Below are 18203 nucleotides of genomic sequence, written 5' to 3'. Positions count from 1 at the left end.
TTCTTTCTCCTGCTTCTTGTCACCTTTGTCTTCTCTTAAGCATGCTTTCCGCTCTGTGCTCTGGGAGCGGCGATTTTGTTTGTCCAGCACGTGCATAACGCTTCGGAAACGGCTTTAGGGTTAAAGCTGGGTATTTGGGCTAAACTTCTTAAGGATACACCTTCGCTTCCCGTTCCTCTCGGCTCAGGTAGCCGTGAAAACTACAAAACTCGAAAAACTGGAGCAAGTGTATGTCAAAGCGGGTGCGATCGCGCCCGCCGTTCACATTTGTTCACCCCTCGCCTCCCCCCCCGCGGGGCCGCGCACAGGTGTAGGGGCAGCCGGGGGCACGGGGGCCTCCGGCCCGGGCCCTGGGTACCCACCAAACTCGGCTTCGGCTCCCGCGAGTCTCGGGGGGAGGGGTTGCGAGCAGGCGGCCGGCGGGCTGGGGCAGGCTCTGGGGCGGGGGGCGAGGGGATCTCCGTGCCCGAACGGGGCTCTCCTGGCTGTGCTCTCGCCACCGCCCCGCAGCGAGGGCAGGGGCGCGACTGGCGGGGAGGCTTCTCCTCCGCAGGGAGGGCGAGGGTTGGCGGGGGGAGGTTGGGGACCCGGCGTGGGGTGGCTGGCGAGGCGGAGGCGGCAGGAGGCGTTACGGGGCTGGCGGGGAGCCGGGGAGGAGAGGGCAGCCGGGGGGCAGCCGCGGGGCGCGCCCGCTGTGCGCTGCCGGGGGCGGCGGGGGAGGCGGCGGCGCGGGCAGCGCGCGGTCCGGGGCCCCAGCCGGCAGAGCCGAGGCGGGGAGGGGGCAGGGGCAGGCGGCGGCGTGACATCAGAGCCGGCCCAGCCGATAAGGCGGGAGAGCCGCGGGAGCGGAGCGGGGCGGGCGAGCGAGGCGTCAGCGATCAGCGGCTGCCGCCGGTCCCCCGCGCTCCGCACCGCTCCGCACCGCTCCGCACCGCTCCGCACCGCTCCGCACCGCTCCGCACCGCTCCGCAGCCCCGGGCGCCATGCAGAGGTCCCCCCTGGAGAAGGCGAACATCTTCTCCAAACTTTTCTTCAGGTGGGAGCCCCGGCGCGGCGGGGCACGTGCGGCGGGCGCGGGCAGGGGCGGGCAGCGGCGGCGCGAGGGGCGCGGCGGGTCTCCCCCCCACCCTCGGCGGAGAAGGGTCCGAGCTCCAGGCCCCAGTTAGCGCTGAAAAGGGCGGTGGGGGAGCGGTGGGGGTCTGGCTCGCCTGCCGCCGGAGGAGCAGAGATGCCTCTTCTTCTTGTTGTTGCTGGGATTTTAGCACCAGGAATGGGCTTTGTCTGTCAGGTGTCATAAACCCTCGCTGGACCCAGACAGATGAATTTATGACATAATTTGAGCAACCTTTGGTAAATTGCTCAACTGGTTAATCTGTTATTCCACTGTAAACTGCGAGAGCATGGCGGGGTGGGGGGGTAGCAGAGGGGAAAGGCTCTCAGAGCAAGGATTCCTTCTGTTTGGCTTTTCGGGTGCTTAGCATTTGCTCAGTGTGCGAGTGTAATACAAGGTTTTACTGGAAACAGTTCCTTGCAAGCCTTGAAAGTGTTCTCTTACAAGCAAAGTCCCCGGTGCCTCTTCTTTCTCACAACTTCAAATAAAAAGAGAAGAAGGAGCCAATACCAACGCCTGGGCACAGCCTACCTTATAAGACAGTGTAGAAGCTTGGACATGTTTTAAAACGTGACATTGCTCAAAATGACACTGCCAACTGGAAAGCGCAAATAATCTTTCTGGCTTTGGCCCACCAGCCAGGGTGCTGGTTCCCCCTTTTGTTACTTGAGGGTCTTTCGCACGGCAGGGAGGGGAGGGAGGAAATCTTGTGTAAGAGGCGAACATGGTGACTGAAATGGGAACACGTGATGTAAAACCATAACATTTGGCACGAGGTCTCTGCCTGAGCAACTGAGGGCTTTTAGCTCACTTTTTAATCCTTTTGGGATAGCTTTCCTTTTCAGCAGGTTGGCCTGGACCTTTTTTAAAAGTTTCTTAAGGGAAGTTGGTCTGTATGAATCACCTTGTTTGCCTGCCTCCCCCACTTTGGCTCAGTTTAGCCAGATGTGATAGCAGGGAAGGATCCCAAACGTAACCAGTTCCTAAAGTTTTACAAACATGCAGGTAAAGGTGAGGATCCTAGAGGTGTCCTCCAGTGGTGCGGCAGTGGGAGAGAAGCCGTACCTGCTCTCAAATGCTGTTAGAGCCAGGGAGTGCGGATGATGGGTGCGTAAGCTTTTACAAATTCTCCACAGAAGAAGCTTCAGTCAGTGCTCCTGTCAAGTATAAGATACAAATCTGTAGCAAATGAGGCTGCATATTAACTGAATTGCTCAAGGAGCCATTTGTTCTGTTTCATTTTATTTATTTGTAAAGCTTCTATCAGAGTAGTGATCTCCTAGAACTTGTGATGCTGAAAGTGTCAAGAAAAAACCCCAATAAAGCAAATATACTTCTGATTCCTACCTTAGTTAAAGTTCCCATGGCTGAAACCAGATGCAGTTCATGCTCATTAAGTGCATAATTAACTGTCCTTGGGCCTGACCTGATCTTTTAAAATCAAAGTCTTTAAGTCCATTAAATGACATTTGAACCATGCGTGATACATTATATTGTACCAGCTATCTGGCTGTAACTGAAGTGTCAAGTGTATATATATAAGTATATAAGTATATAAAATTAAAGAGATGTTTATGATGAATATTCACTAGAGCAGAGAAATTTCTTTACAAAACTTTATAGTAACATTTCTTGATAGGAAAATCAGGCTATTAATGTAAACATTCACTTCACTGGGTAAGAACCGGCAAAATTGTATGTGTACATCTGTAAAGAGTCTAATGTGGCTCTAGTACCTTAGGAATGATGTTTCTGTGAATGACAAAGTCTCTGCTTACTTGCATTTTACCACATACACTGTGAATGTCTTTGTGTCTTCACAAATGTTATATGAAATAATTGAAAAGGTCACAAAAGTGAAAGCCCCACAAGATAAGAAAATGCATTACATTCAAACTGTTAGCAAGGATGTCTTTCTCTTAAAAATATATAAATAAATAAGGATTAAAAAAACATCCATCATTTATAGTGGTGAAAGATGTTAGCTTGTTTTAAAATGCATTCCTTCAGTCTTCAGGGGCTCCATCAGTTTCTGTCTCATCAAAAGTAGATCAGGATCAATGCTAAAGATAATATATTAAAAGGTAATTTATCACAGAGCAAAGATTCCTCAAGGCATAAGAATTTCTCAACACTTTGAGGCATAGTATTTGCGATGAGCTTTACAAAGTAGGAAGCATTTGCTACATATCAGTAACAAGAGACCTGTCCACTCAACTGGAAACATCCACAAAAGAGTGATTAATGAGTGAGATTGGAACAGTGTTTTCTAAGACGTCAGAATATTCTGTTAGTGTTTTAACTGAATCCACACACATCATTGGTTTCTGGTACTGATCGTATTTAGTAAAGCACTCCAGGACATGCCTACATTTTAGTACGTGCTTTCCTTCCATGAAAACGTGTGAGACAGAAGTTGAGGGCGTTATATCTGAAATAAGTAGTCAATGCTTTCTTTTTTAAAAAAATACAAAACAAAAAGGTGTGTATGGAAAAAGATTGCTTCTTCCAATGATGATGAAATACTTGCTTTCAAGTACAACATTGCAGAATGCTTCAGGGAAGTAACTTTTACAGGAGGCTCCTATGCAATTATGTTTGAAGTACCAATCCAAATATAATGCAATAAGTTGAAGGTCGTGTTAGCAGAAGTGATGCTGAAGTATTAATTGTTATTATTCAGGAAATCTTGCTGATAAATGTAATACTATTATTTAATATCGTATGAGGTGTTATCAGTTTCTTGATACTGATGTCCATAAACCTATTGGCAAGGTTTTATTGCTTCATAATGTGTCCTATTCAGGCTGGAGGGATAGGTTTAAATATGTTAAAAGTCAGAATGGAGATCCTTGCTCGTAAGTGAATAATTTAGGCATGTTTCAGTATTGTTTGTACATTTTCTCCTAATTCTTTATGCCCAAAACTGAGAAACTGTCACGTGTATGCAAGGAGTAGTGTCTTAGGGAAAATGTCAACTTTTTGTTGGATTTCCAAGATTAGTGACACCGATGGAGCAAAAAAAGAGAATTGCTTGGGGTGGTCATGATAGAAAGTATTTAGACATTAGAAATCAACTTTCATTCTAAAATTTGAACACATTTTGTTCTGAACCTGAGTTTTGGTGGTTAAGAATTGAGGTGTGAAGACGAGTGGTTTGAGATCTTCTTCCATTACAAAGCACCGGATACTAAGTGTTTGGGGCTTCAGGGTTTCTTCTGTGTTTTGTTTTATTTTCCTTATTACATTTTCAGAGTTGATCTTTCTTGTTCCCAGCCACATGGAACTGTGTTCTTGCAACTTTTTATCTTGTTTAAAGAAAATAGGGTTTTATGCAGAAGTGGTCAGATGGTCATATGCTTATCTTCATAGTCATTGTGAAGCTTCACTTTTGTCTTTATAAGTTACTTATGTTCTTGTAGTTTTGCAGGGTCAAGGCCATACCTTTTGTAGCAAACAACATCAGAGTACTTTGAAATCACCTAGTTTTTATTGTAGATTAACTGACATCAGGAAGTATTGTTATGGTTTTACTAAGGCAAGTTAATAAATTAATTAATTCTTAGCTGGGTATCGGAACACTGAATTATTGCTGGAGTTTCAGAAATGGCTGCAACTTTGGGACAAATCAGATTTTTTTTTTTTTTTTTACATGCAAATTTAGATATTTAAATACAAGTTCACAAAAGGCAATCCTTGTTCTCCTGTCCAACTCTTTAAGCATATACTTTTGCCTTGGTACTTACCAAATGTGACAACTGTCTTGGCAGGATGTGAGTAGTTCAGCAGCTGATTCATTATTAAATCCAAATGAGAAATACAAGCTCAACCAGCTTTTGTGCTATGTCTTCTCGTGGGCTTAGTCCATCACACCTATTCCAGTTGCTTCTTTCTTTCCAAACCAGATAAAAAATAACCTGCCACCTTTTTATACAGCTGTCCAGTGGTTCCAAGAACAGTTTAGCATGTAGGGAATAAATGTTGGATTCCTTCTGCTCTGTGTGTGCTGGGAAGGGTAGGAAAAGGAGTTCAGTTCTACACCTCACCTCTTCTAGGAACTAGGACCAGAGTTACCAGTGTATGGTAGTGAAGGTGTTTTAGTTCTCTATCTCTGGCTCAGATAATCTTTTTAAAGCATAAGAGCAAGAGTGACTCTGTGGTCTACCGGGTAAGAATCTTGTTTGCAAATCCTGATTTTTGTTTTGAGGGCACTTTTTATGAAGTCTGTTAATAGCAGATAACAGAATCCAGGACTTAAGTTTTGAAAGCACCTAGCCCATGAGCTACAATCATGGTTATTCTTTCATTCTTTTTAGCGTCATTCAGTCTTAACTGAAAGTTTGAGAGTGCCTTGACCAAGATAGTTTCTGGTTTCAAAAGGCATTCTCATGAGAATTAGTTTGAATCCCTTCAGAAAAAGGAACTAAAGCCAGACCTGCCCTAAGCAGTCCTTGCTCTATCCTTGAAGTATGTATCTTAGGATTTATTACCAAGAGGGTACTTAGGATTTTGATTCCTGAATAGAGAAGGTTTTATGTGCCTAATTTCCTGGAGAAGTTTGGGATTTAATGTGTCCATTTGTCCTCAAAACTTCTCCTGAAACTGTCTTGAGTTCCTAAAAATCCCAGGTATTGCATAGGAATTGTAAATACCTAAGTCATGTCTATGAATTTCATTCTGGAGGGCAGGTGTCTGGAAATTGTTCTATCCAACATATATTTGGAGCATCCCCTGTCAATACCTAGCTGTAGCATCTCGCTCATCTGTCCTCTCTGAGTAGGGAGCCTCTGAGCATGTCAGCAGCTACGAGCAGGTGGGTTCAATTGCCCATTGTGATGGCTCAGCTGTGGGGGCAGTGGGCTTAGACACCCGTACAGGGCAAATTTCTTATAGTCTATTCTTAAGGCCTTTTAAGGGTCTGGTCCCAAGGACCTGCCTTTCACTGATCCCAGGTAACCATAAATTCTGGCTGTTAGTGATAACCAAGCACAGATGCAGCTGCAGCGTAGATCATGGCCCCGTGAGGCTGCCTGGTCATTTGTCTGTTGCCACAAGTGGTCCTTGGAGACCCCCTGGTCTGACAGTCCTTCAGACCTGTTTGACACGGCAAGCTTTCGGTACTTCTGAAAGTCAGCCCCCAGATGGTTCAAAGATGTGCGTGCAAGTTTTGGACTTCTTTGGAAATTTTTATTTACTATTAATATTTCCAAGGTAAAATACGAAACTTGAAGTGAACTGGAAAACGGGTGCCGAGTCTCCTACTCTGAAATTATTTCAGCCACAGGAATACCTTCTCTAACAGCAAGGCTAAACTGTGTCCTTGGCTCAGCCTGATACCGCATCTTTGGTCTGACGAGCAGAAGTGCAAACCCTGCATAGCACAGTACCCTTCTCTGGCTGCTTTACACCTCTGAAGCACAGTTGCCTGTATCAAGTTGCATCTGAGTTTCTGAAATACATGTAAAGCTTCTTTTCCTCCTGCAGGAGGAAGACTCACCATCTTGATATTCATAATGAAATGGTCAAGTATTTGAAAAATTTGCAGACCTGTCTGTACCTTTTTAGATTCCTCCAAGCTTATTTGATTTCAGTGGGATAAAAAATAATCCATCCAAATCCTGAAATTCTTTTTTAATACTATAGGCAATGACATGGAAAGTAGTTTTATTATCTGTACTATAGAGGCTTCTAAAAGCCCTAACAGAAATTTGAAGTCTACTGTACTAGGAACTGGAAAATATCTGATAAGGAAGTCTGTTTTGAAGATCTTGAAGTCTAAGTAGATTGCACAAAGGATGGGCTAAAAAGAAGTTTCCTTATTAGTTCTGTAGAGAAGGAGGTGGGGTGTAGAAGGATTGTGGTTTATCCTGGGAGCATGCAGTGGAGTCAGTGCGGACTGCCTAACAACTCCTGTCCAGGACTTTAATCGCACAAGGGTATTTCAGTTGTGACAAAGTTATTTCTGAATATTTCTACAGCGTACAATTATCACCTCTTTCATACAAAAGAGTCTTAGTCTCTGAATATCTACATTTTTGGAGTATGCTAATTTTCAAACTGGAGAGAATAGCGTGACTTATTTCAGGAGAGTTCTACAGGTTGCCATTATGTTGATATTTTTCTCCCCCCCCCCGCTTTACAGCATATATATGTAGGTATAGTGGTTGCGGGGACAGGATGGTGCCAACCTGACATTTGGGTAATAATGTGTCACATTATGTCCTCTGAACTAAATAAATAGAAGGTAAAATTAAACTGCAGCATATCAGAAGATGTTTTAGCATATCAGAAGATGTTTAGTGATACACGTTAGGAAATTTTGCAATGTAAATGTGCAGAAGTAATTCAACTGCCTTCCATGAGAGAGGGGGTACACCTGGGTGAGATGAGCAAGAACTCACAGGCTGTGTTTACATATCACTCCCTCTCATATAAGCAAAAGGATCTGCATGAGCATTTTCACAGTCAGCAAGTAGCTAAAACCAAGGCTACATTGTCAGGAAGCTCCCAAAATCAGGAGAGAATAAATAGGCTTTTAAGACATATTTTGAAATGGCATTGTCTTTCCCTTGAAACCAGAACCCTGCTGCCTGTCAGACACGGGTAAGCATCCTTCCTTCAGGAGAGGGTAGGCAGGAGAGGGGATCGATGCCAAAAGGCAGCACTTGGGGTGGCCTGCTGCAACGCTAAAGCCTTGACTCCGTGGGCAAGGTTGTGCCTCAGGAGAAAATCCCAAGTGACTGCTGGGAAAGTTACTAGATTTCAGGTATATTCCCATGTTTTAATGTTGGTATTTATCTTTTTATAAACTTCTTTCAACTTTTAAAATAAAGGTTGTGAACCTTTATTGTATTGGAGTCAATCTGATATTTCACTTTAACTTTTTTCAACTTAACTCAGTTTAAGGTTAATCTATAAAATCTGGGATGCTTTTGTTTCTCTGGAGGTAACAAATACAAAGAAAACAAACCCCAAAAAATCCTAGTGTTGCTTCGCTCAAAGTCCAAGATAATTTTGGAAATCAGAATATATGTGACATTTTCTCATTAACTTGCAAGGGTCAAGCTGAGGATTGGCAGCATCAAATACCAGGATACAGAGAAGATGGCAAAAAGCAAGTAGTAGGAGAAGCAGCCCATAATTCAGGATTAATTCCATATTGTTGTAGTGGCGATTTACCTTTTGATACTTGGTGTTGAAATAAATAAAAAAAAAATCTTCCTACCTTCCTCTTCCCTGGTTCAGCAGTTTTGAAGGTGTTTATATCTGATCACATATCAGTACTGAGGTTGGAACAAGTTACAGATTTGGAAAGGGCCATTGCACCTGATGTGCAACTGTATGCTAATTTGTTATGAAATGCATGTATGGATGCGTGGCTGAGACAGTGGAGTGCTAAATTTGGTGAAATTTGTTGGTGTCACAGTAGCAACGCATCTGGGAGCTTTTCAAAGGCAGTTCAGTCATGAATAGCACAGTTCTGCAAAAGTTTTGCTGATGCAAACTTTCTGCAGTGTTCCTTGCCTGTTTTAAGTGTCTTTCAAAGGACTAGGTGAAAGAAACCTGTTTGTCTTATTCTTGCTATGGGATATATAACTGAGGAAAAGAGTGAAGATGAAGAAACATTTCAGTCCTGCTGTAGGTATATGCTGAAACAGCCTCGCAAACCCTGCTCATAGCACATCATCACTACTATGTTATTTTGATAACTTTGTTAAAAAATATTGCGGTATATATATTACACTTGACTTTGGTATCTAGAAAATTGGTGGAATGCATTCTATCCATGCATGTAACACTACTTAAACATCTTTGTACTCCCTAATGTACTTCATTTTTTCCTCAGAAATAGCTCTTAGTACTTCTGCAAGCTGACATACTTTGACCATTTTACAAACTGTAAGGAAAAAGTATGTAAGTGCTGCTAAAAATCTGCATCTCAAAAAGCGTTTAGAGATTACATAATGATCTGAATAAGTGTCACTTTGCAAAAGCTGGGCGTAAAAATGCAAGCCTTCCCTAAGAATTGCTGTGGAGTAATCCTAATTAAGATTTGCTATTGAAATCCTGGGGTTTCAGCAGAACATTGATTATTGTTAAAATGGTGCTGCTCACAGCTAGTGGCAGAGTCGACGATATTGCAGCTAAATATTTTCCATGTCAAGTAATACCTCATGGCAAAGAATTATTAGCGAAGAAATTTAAATCTTAATTTTAGTGATCTGGGAGGGGGGAAAAAAAAAAGGCATTTCCCTTCCATTGTCGGAGCCCTGCAATAGTTATGTGTAAACGTTAAGCTCGGAGTGTTGCATTTGTTTGTTTTTAAGGGGAAAAATGCTAAAGGTTTGATACCGTTTTCAGGATGTATAATGTGCTATTTTGGCAGGTTACCATTTGAAAGAGAATAGCTGCAGCCCTGCTCTGTTGAGGGTAACCCAGGCGCGGGAATGAGCGCCGGGGGCTTGTCCCGTCCGTTAGCCAGGATCCTGCGGCGCTGGGGCCAGCCTTCGCGGGTGCTCAGGGGCAGGGCCGGCGGGCAGGCGCGCTGCTGGAGAAACGGTTGCGAGCGTCGTAGAGCCGCCGCCTCCAGTAAAAAGGAAGCAGCAGTTTGCGATTTGTTCTGCCACTGGAGCGATGGGCATCTTTTGGGAGAGGACGGGAGTGCAGAGCCTCTGACGGAGTCCGGTCTGTTTGACCTTTGGAACGGCTGAGGTCCGTGTGGTACCTCAGTATTTTCCTCCAGTCGGCAGGAATGCGTGGCTCTACATACACCCTGTAAAATTGAGGCTCCAAAGCATCATAATCATGGCTTATCACCCCCACACCCCCCTTAACTGTTAAAAGAAAGGATGAGAGAAAGCCAGAGGCACTTTTTTTGCTCTGTCTCCATCAAGATTTAGGTCCAGCCCCTCAGGAGCTCCAGGCACTATGCTTAACTATATTGCGCGTGGGTATCGAAGCTCTGTAAGAAGGGAAGTGAAGCCATGGTTGCCTTCGTGCTGCTCAGCAGACGTTGCCGTGTTGTGCACAGAACACCTGTCGAAATGGTGCCGGCCTGGGCAGGGACCCTTGCAGGTCCTGCATAGCCCAGCCCTGCCACTCAGTCACCATCCCACCGCCCTGTGCTTCTTGGCCGAGAGGGTCTGATGGAGCCAGAGAATCGCTGGGCCCGGGAGGAAGATCTGGGCGGGTGGCTTAGCAACACGGAGGCTCTTTCTGTCTCTTGTCAAATCCTATTGACGAGTTAACAGTCTGTGTTAATACTCTCCGGAAAGCCAGAGACATCTGTCCTATTGGTACAATTTGCTTGGGAAGGATGAGGCTGAACATGCTGGAGAAAGAAATAGCTGTGATAAAAAATCTGTCATATATTGCTAAAGTGAATGACAAAGGAATGATCATTCAAAATCTACAAAAAGAGAAGTTAAAACAGTGTGTTATGTATATGATATTTACATATCAAGCTCTCAAGGTATTTTTTGCTACAGGCAATCAATAATAGAGGTGGAACTTGTTTTCCTTCTTTTCTTCTTTCCTACTGTACACCCTTGAAACTTGTCCCCTGCTGGGTTTCGTGTGTGTGTACCCATAATAACATTCCTAGTTAGTGGCAAAACTCTGACAGCACTACAGGTTTCTCTGTGAAAGAGTCCATTAAATGCCAGCCAATAATCCGGTGGCATTTGCTAAAGTAATGCTGTAAAGCCAATCTGTTTCCTTTCCTTCTTGCTCTCTTCCTTTCAAAAGAAATTTCTCGTTCTCAGCAGACATGAGAAGAAAAAAACTCAGAATTAAAGCTGGCATATCATTGCTGCTAAGCAAAAAAATATTCATTGACAAACTGTGATTCAGCTGCATCACCTGGTGATAAAGAAACACGGATAACTACAGTTAAAATAAATATATAGCCATTTTGCATTTCAAAACTTTGCAAAGAATCCGGAGCATAACGGTAAACTGGATGCTCTTGGAATTTAGCAACACGTTGGTTTTAGGAGATATTGATGTATTCTACGCCTATTATATGCCTCTTCACAAAATATATGCTGTCTCCCACAGTTCTGGACAGCACAACCCAAGCAGCTGCTGAAAATCTGCTTTGAGGCAAACAGCATGTGACAGGCCGTCTCCTCCCACCATTACCAACCCGAAGCCGCTTGGCACAGCTCGCAAACTGGCCAGGTCTCCTTGGGGTGGGACCTGCTGGGCGACGAGCGTCTCTGAGCCAGCCCTGGTCCCCGGGGAGGTGTCCGCGCCGCTCCTTCCGCCGCCTTCCCCAAATGATAAAACAGCTGCTCCGCTCGCTTTCTACATGCAGTCACGTTTTGTTACTTCAGGCAGCGGCAAAACGCCAGGGCAGATGCTAATCAAAAGTATAAATAAAATCAAATGTGTGGAGGGAAACAGTGCAACGACAAATGTTTTCCCAAAACGTGCAAAGCCTGAAAGTGTAAAGCGTTCCTCTTTTTGTCAAGACAAATTGGGAATTGCTTATTGCAGTCTCAAAGCATTATTAAGGGGCTCAGCAAGGTTGTTACTTAGCTGCGGTATTGGGAATTAAAGACATTTCTTAGGAAAGTACTGTCACTTATGTGCGTTAGCTGCAGAGTGGTTTAGCGTCCCATAACCTGTATTTGTTTTATCTTTGCTGAAATATCTGCGTATACAGAACTTTTGGTGAAGCCCGTCCATGAGAGTTTCTGTTCCTGAGGGACAAGGATTAGCCATTTCTAACAAGAAGTGCACAAACCAGTGGCAACCGGTCATTTCTGCCGTCAGGAGCTGGCAAAATACAAATCAGTGCCTGACTTACCATTTGCAGTGCCCCTGAAAGACTTTCACACAACAGTATTATTTGAAATTCAAACGTTTTCTTCTAATCCATCTTACTACACCCCTGAAAACGTTGGACCCTATTTCCAGTAGTAATGGACTTTATGGATGTTTTACCAACGACCCTCCGAAGTGGAGTCTCCCAGCTGCCTTGCTGTAACATGCCGCGAATCGTGTGTGATTTCTCAGCTACAGTGGTGTCAGAGACTGAGCTAAAGCCCACATGATTCAGCTGAAACCGTGGTATGATTGCAGAAATGAAGGATAATCTTCTAATTTCTTAAAACACATTCTCTTTGCAGTGGGCAGTGGTGTAACTGTTCGCTTGGGAAGTAACTTTGTGCTTTACTGAATTATGGGGATTATACACTGGTGTCTCATGCGATTCCTAACTTCGTTAAAGTAAATGTTGGAGTATGCATGTGTGTGCGCACAAGTTGCACACAAGTAGGCTTTGAATGTTGTGCTAAGGTCTTTTTGCATTCGTGTGGTGTCTAGCGACGTTCTTTTACCTTTGCATAAACCTCTGCACCATCAGAGGCTGCGATTGAGAATGTGGATTACTGTGTGTCTATGGTGTGTGTTCATACAGCCATAGGGGTAAGCATCTCCAATAAGCTGATGGTATTTTTGAAGTGACCATGGGAAACATTATTGCATTTCTTTTGCAATTTTGTTAACTGTTGTCTATAAAGACAATTTAAAACAAAAATTTCTGAAATGAATGAGGTTTTGCAGATCATAGTTTTTATCATAACCATAAATCATGTGTGGGTTTTTTTTTTCCAAACTGTGTTTACATATGGAAGCATGACAGCAATCAACCACAAGCTACTTCTTTTGCAGGCATTTCATTTTTTAAAGGAAATATTTCTTTAACGATGGCAGTAAAGCAGAAACTCAAATAGTTTCAAAATAGACCATTAGTTCTTATCGTTGCATGTTTATGTTTTGTTTTAGTTTTGTGATTTCAAAAAGATTTCTGAACAGAACCTGCTGCAAAATTTTGTTACAATTTGACACTTGGGGATTCGTAGGCTTTTCAAGAGCTGAACTGTTTGATAAAAGTAGTAATGGATTATAAAGATTTTCTCGACAGAGTAGCCATTCTAGGGTTTTTTCCTGCTTTGCTGTAATACAGCATGCTCTTTAAATTGGTATTAAATTTTTAGCCATGACATTTGAAAAAAGAAATGCAAAATATTTACATGCGATGTATGCAATGAAGATCTTATGAGGAGTCCTGTGAAAGATCTTGTGTGTTGTTTAGGGCATACTGCAATGTAAGCTGTCAAAGGAACGCTCACGCTATATTAAGATTTTCTGTCTTATAGGAATGAACCATATACATCAAATTTGCTAGAATTCTGTCTTATTATTCATTTATATGGACATAGCACATATTTTTAAATACAGTGCAAAGGTCTCAATTCCCCGTTAATTTGTCTGCCTTCTGACTGAATAGGAAGTTTGGTGCATGATCCCACCCCAAAACTGATAAAATGCAATTTTTGGAATTATTCCTTTAATGTGATGTTTTTCAATATCATTTTGTGAATATAATGCAGAGCTGCACTATATTATCTTATATTGTGTCAGTGTGTTTGTATATGTGCGTGCGCACATAGACATACTCGAGTGGTGTGGACAAACTATTCAGGATAAGACAATGCAACTCTAGAATTAACCTCAGAAACTGGCGCTTTTTTTTTTTTTTTTTTTTGCCTAGATGGACAAAACCAATTTTGAAAAAGGGTTACAGACGACGGTTGGAGCTGTCAGATATTTATCAAATCCCTTCTGCAGACTCTGCTGATAATCTTTCTGAAAAACTAGAAAGGTATGAAAAATTCATGAAATAATTTTGTTTCAGGAATCACACTGCATATTTTCATTAAAAAGCTGTTGGATAAAATGTTTAAATAGTGTTGGGTGCAAGCTGGCTGCACCCATTGACTGGCTTAAGTGTGTCCTCATTCAGCACACAGCCACCCTTTGGGAGCTGACGGGGATCCCTAGATCCTACACCCCAGCAGATGTGTCACCTAGATGCTCTAAATTACTATATGCAGGTACCTGTGACATCTGTCCATTGACTAGTGAGGCTAGACTCACATTTCCAATGTTAGTTCTCTATTCTGCTGTTCTTTCTTCCCAAAATATCCTCATAAAATTTTGTTTTACTTTTTTCTTCAACAAAGTAACATTCTTAATTTCCTTTGATACCACTGTTGAACGACTGCTGCTGCAGAAATCATGCCCTGACTTTCCTCATTTAGACTTCCTCTCTTCTCTACCCTATTTCAGTGGATCCTAATTCAGAAACTGTGCTACACTGGGACTAAATCTTACAGGTACAAGTGCCTAAATCCAGTCCTTCTCCCCCAGCCTCCAGTGTAGTTTTCCCTGGCGTGCTAGGGCAGCTCACGTCTGCACTGTTGTACCAATCCAATTAAACTTAATTGCAGTGTGACTTACGTATTCAAAAGTGGTGGAAAGTATTGAGAACATTGGTGTGCTTAATGAATTTTGATAGTTTATAACTGGAATAATCTGATTATTTAATATTCTGTTGAAAAATGGGGAAAAAGCTAGGTAAATTCTTAGGAGTGCTTTCATCTGCAAGTTGAATTTTGACTGAACACATTCTGTGTACAGTATTGCTTCTGATCAGCAGTTTATTATTGAACAGAAAATGATTGCTCCAGCAACACAGGTTAAAAATAATACTATGCAGTAGAAAAGTCACATTTTTGATGCTTTGTTAGTGTTTTCTTTTTTGCAGACTGGAAGAGCTCCAAAACATTTATTTGCTTATTATTTGTGCTTTGGTCTTAAGTACAGCAGGTTTCTTTAAAACATACAATGTGACCTTTTCATGAATTAATTCCCTGCGGGGTGATGTATGGCTGAGTATTTAAAACTGCCAAATATGTGGCTGAACTAGGTTTGAACTTTTATTGATCTATCAAATCAATGAAGGCCAGGTCTTTGGGGTCTCTGCAAAGCTTTCTTTCATTAGTCACCTTAGCTAAATCTCCTTGGATATACTTGAGTGAATTGAAGTATGTCAGAGCCATAGACCCATGTATTTGCTCACACAACTTAATGGTCTTGTTGTTTTGGTTCCTTTTCAGAGAGTGGGACAGAGAGCTGGCAACCTCAAAGAAAAAACCCAAACTTATTAATGCCCTTCGACGATGCTTTTTCTGGAAATTTATGTTCTATGGAATATTGTTATATTTAGGGGTAAGATTTGTTCTTCTTTTCAGTAAACTTTCAGTGTTTCATGTATAGATCCAAGTCTTAGGGATTGCTACATTAATGCAGAATCCTGTGAATAGCTACAGATTTTGTTCTGCGTATTGCTTATAACGGTGATAAATGCAGAGAGATACTCAGGGACCATCATAAAAAAAGTATTTTCTGATAATATGTTAATATCTTCAAAACATACATATTAATAATTTTGAAATGTATGTAGTGTTAGGTGCTGGCCCATGCTCTTCCAGGTACAGGTAGAACGCCTGAATTTTTGTATTGCTGCTGAACTGAAGTAATTATTTTCTCATGTTACGGTTTTTAAGAAGTTTCTAAAGAAATTTCTACCCTTACATTAAAACAAATGACAGTGCAATTTCACATGATTCAGTCAATTTTGTCAAAGTGACTATCAGTCAACTTCATAGTTAAATGCTTTATTCAGGTTTATGTATGCAATAAACAAGTTATGTTCATTTGTGGTAAAAATTCTGCATAAATAACCGTGTGAAATATGCTTGGATCTTTGTGCTGTCAGTGCTCCAAAGTGTATGATCAGGAACTTGATGTGAAAGTCTGAACTGATTATGTTTATCACCTTTCCAACGTATTGGTTAGGATTACCCTGATTTACCAAATGTCACCTGTTTGACAATCCTATCACTGGGGTTAGGAGCTGTGAAAATAGTTTATTATTAACGGTGTCTCACTAGGTGTGTTGGATAGCCAGACTGTAAGTCTGAAAATTACTGATAACCAATATGCACATTAAATATCCATGTTATTTTCAAGTTTCTGCAATTTAGTAGTAAAGGCGAGATATTAAACTCTGTGCTTCTCTGTTCAGAATGCTGTGGTATCAGAAACTGCAGCTATAATAGCCCAAATCGCCTGAAATGGTCAGATGTACTCAGATCGTCAGTGTTTTGAGATGTGAGATGGATCTCTAGGCCAGATTTTTATTTTTGGAAGATTGATACAGAAAGGAACTAATTCCACTGTCAGTAGTGTTGGAATGTGATCTAGTTTAGCTGTACTTTCAAGATCATGGATTGGGCAGAAGAAGAGTGGAAGAGGATTTTATGGAAAACAGCCCACAAATGAAGTTCACGTTGCTTGCTGTAAAACCAGACTCCTCTTCTCTTCTGGCTTTCTGTCGAGTATCCCAATGAACTATTCTAAGAGAATAGCAGAGTTATGGAAAAGCAAACCTTCATGCCCATTAGAATAATCCCTCTGCCAGGAAGGAAGGGGAGGGTAGTGTGGAGTTGTCATCACACCCATGAACTTGCTACCGACTCCTTTGTAGAAGGGGAATTTCAAACCAGGTAGTAGGCTTCTTGAAGCCTTCTAGTAGGCAGATGAAGAAAGATCATGATCTGCTCTATGGCAGCCATGCCAGATGTGTGCTAAAATGAAATCACACCAGCACCCATATCCTAAAGTTTTAATAGTTTTATATAAAACACTTGCAACAAATAAATAAGAATATCCTGAAAACTAAAACACAAGTTCTTAACTACATGCAAACTATTCATCATTAAAAAGAACTTTTTAAGGGTGAAAAGTTTTAATGCATCAGGCAGTTTTTCAGGTTCAAAGAGCGTTTTTCAACTTAAGCATCGAACTTGGAGCCTGACTTCTGCTGGTTTTATGCTGGGATGGTTCCACCCCAATAAACTTCCATGGAGTCCCTCCTGTTTACACGGCTGCGTGAAAGACAGGCTAATCTTGCAGATTACAAAATAGGTAGATTTATTTAGGGTCCTGGGATGAAAGTCCTGTAAAATATTCATAAGCGTATTAATTTGGACTGATAATGATGCAAGTGTTCTGGTTTAGAACACTGTTAATTTGATTTGGATAATTAATAACAGACTACAATTTCACTTCAGATTGGATTTTCCCCTAAGAATTACAGAAAAACTGACTGCTTCTTTCTCTTGTAACACCATGTCCAGGTGCAACGAGTAACAGTAACAGAATCAAGAAGTCAGAAAGTAAAATGCTCTAAAGAAAAGGGAAGAACTTCTCTAAAAAAAATATAAATTACTTCCCTGAAAATGCAGCATTCACATTCTTTCTAGTCTATAAAAAATTGAGGATGTACCTCAGTCTGTCATGCTGCTTCATGGATTAAAAATAAAAAAAAATAGTCTATAGGCCTTAATTTTTTGCAATCCCATTTAGACTGTCCCCCAGATGTAGCTCATGAAGAACAGCCCTGAAATTTCCCAGCAGCAAGGCTTGATTTGAAAAATATAATCTCGAGTGAAACAGTTCTTTACCTGTTATTTTTTTTGCTGCTTTCTCATGGATAGATACACTCACACGCGTGTGTGCGCAAATTCTGATTAAAATAGGGGAATCAAGAAATTACCTCCAAAGCCAGCTTTGTTCTCTCTCAGTTTGTGTCTCGGTAACTTGTTGGGCTCTTGTCACTAACGAAGAGCCTCAGATCTCCTCTCGCTGCCTCTCGCCTCAGTCTGACGTCGCCCCTGCTGCAGATCTGGTTCGAAGCGACGTGCCGTGCCCACCTTCTGCATGCGCGGGGGCTGCCCAAGAACGGAGGGGAGCAGGTGGTTATGGGGCTGTCTGTGCTCACTCTGGAGGGCTTTTCTGCATAAAGTCCTGGGCTGTTTGACTGTTGTGCAGGGCTGGTGGGAGGCAACATGGCTAGGATGGAAGCTGATGAGTCAATTAGTCATTTGTCTTTGTCCAGGTAGGGCAGTGAACCATCTAGGACAGGGCCTCTTGGTGTCTATGGGGCTGGGTGATAACCCTTCTCCCTATACTCCTTCATCTTGTTCGGCAGCTTCTCTGGGACGAGAGATCTTCTTTGTCTCTGGGACAAGACCCTTTCTTTGTGGACTCCGCAATGGCCTTTAATTTTTTAACTTTTTTCCTCACCAAGCCAGCTACTCCTTATTCATGTCAGGTTTGTATTAGAAAAAAAACAACGTCAGTTCTACAAATTTAGCCTACCGTGCACTGTAGT

At 42.2% G+C, this 18203-nt stretch overlaps 1 protein-coding gene across 2 annotated transcripts in view; it reads left to right on the top strand.

The window, feature by feature from the left end:
- Positions 1 to 801: 801 nt before the first annotated feature.
- Positions 802 to 18203, top strand: part of CFTR (CF transmembrane conductance regulator) — a gene marked incomplete at its 3' end in the record, with an annotated part of 97993 nt that continues 80591 nt past the window's right edge. For both annotated transcript variants that reach the window (XM_082014296.1, XM_082014295.1), the window contains exons 1-3: positions 802 to 1036; positions 13674 to 13784; positions 15082 to 15193. In XM_082014296.1, coding sequence (XP_081870422.1) covers positions 984 to 1036; positions 13674 to 13784; positions 15082 to 15193 — 276 coding nt within the window. In that variant the 5' untranslated portion in view covers positions 802 to 983. The remainder of the gene's footprint in view (positions 1037 to 13673; positions 13785 to 15081; positions 15194 to 18203) is intronic.

This window comes from Phaethon aethereus (genome assembly GCF_964289735.1).
Source record: "Phaethon aethereus genome assembly, chromosome: 1".
Taxonomy (NCBI): Eukaryota; Metazoa; Chordata; class Aves; order Phaethontiformes; family Phaethontidae; genus Phaethon; species Phaethon aethereus.
This window is presented reverse-complemented; position numbering and strand designations above follow the sequence as displayed.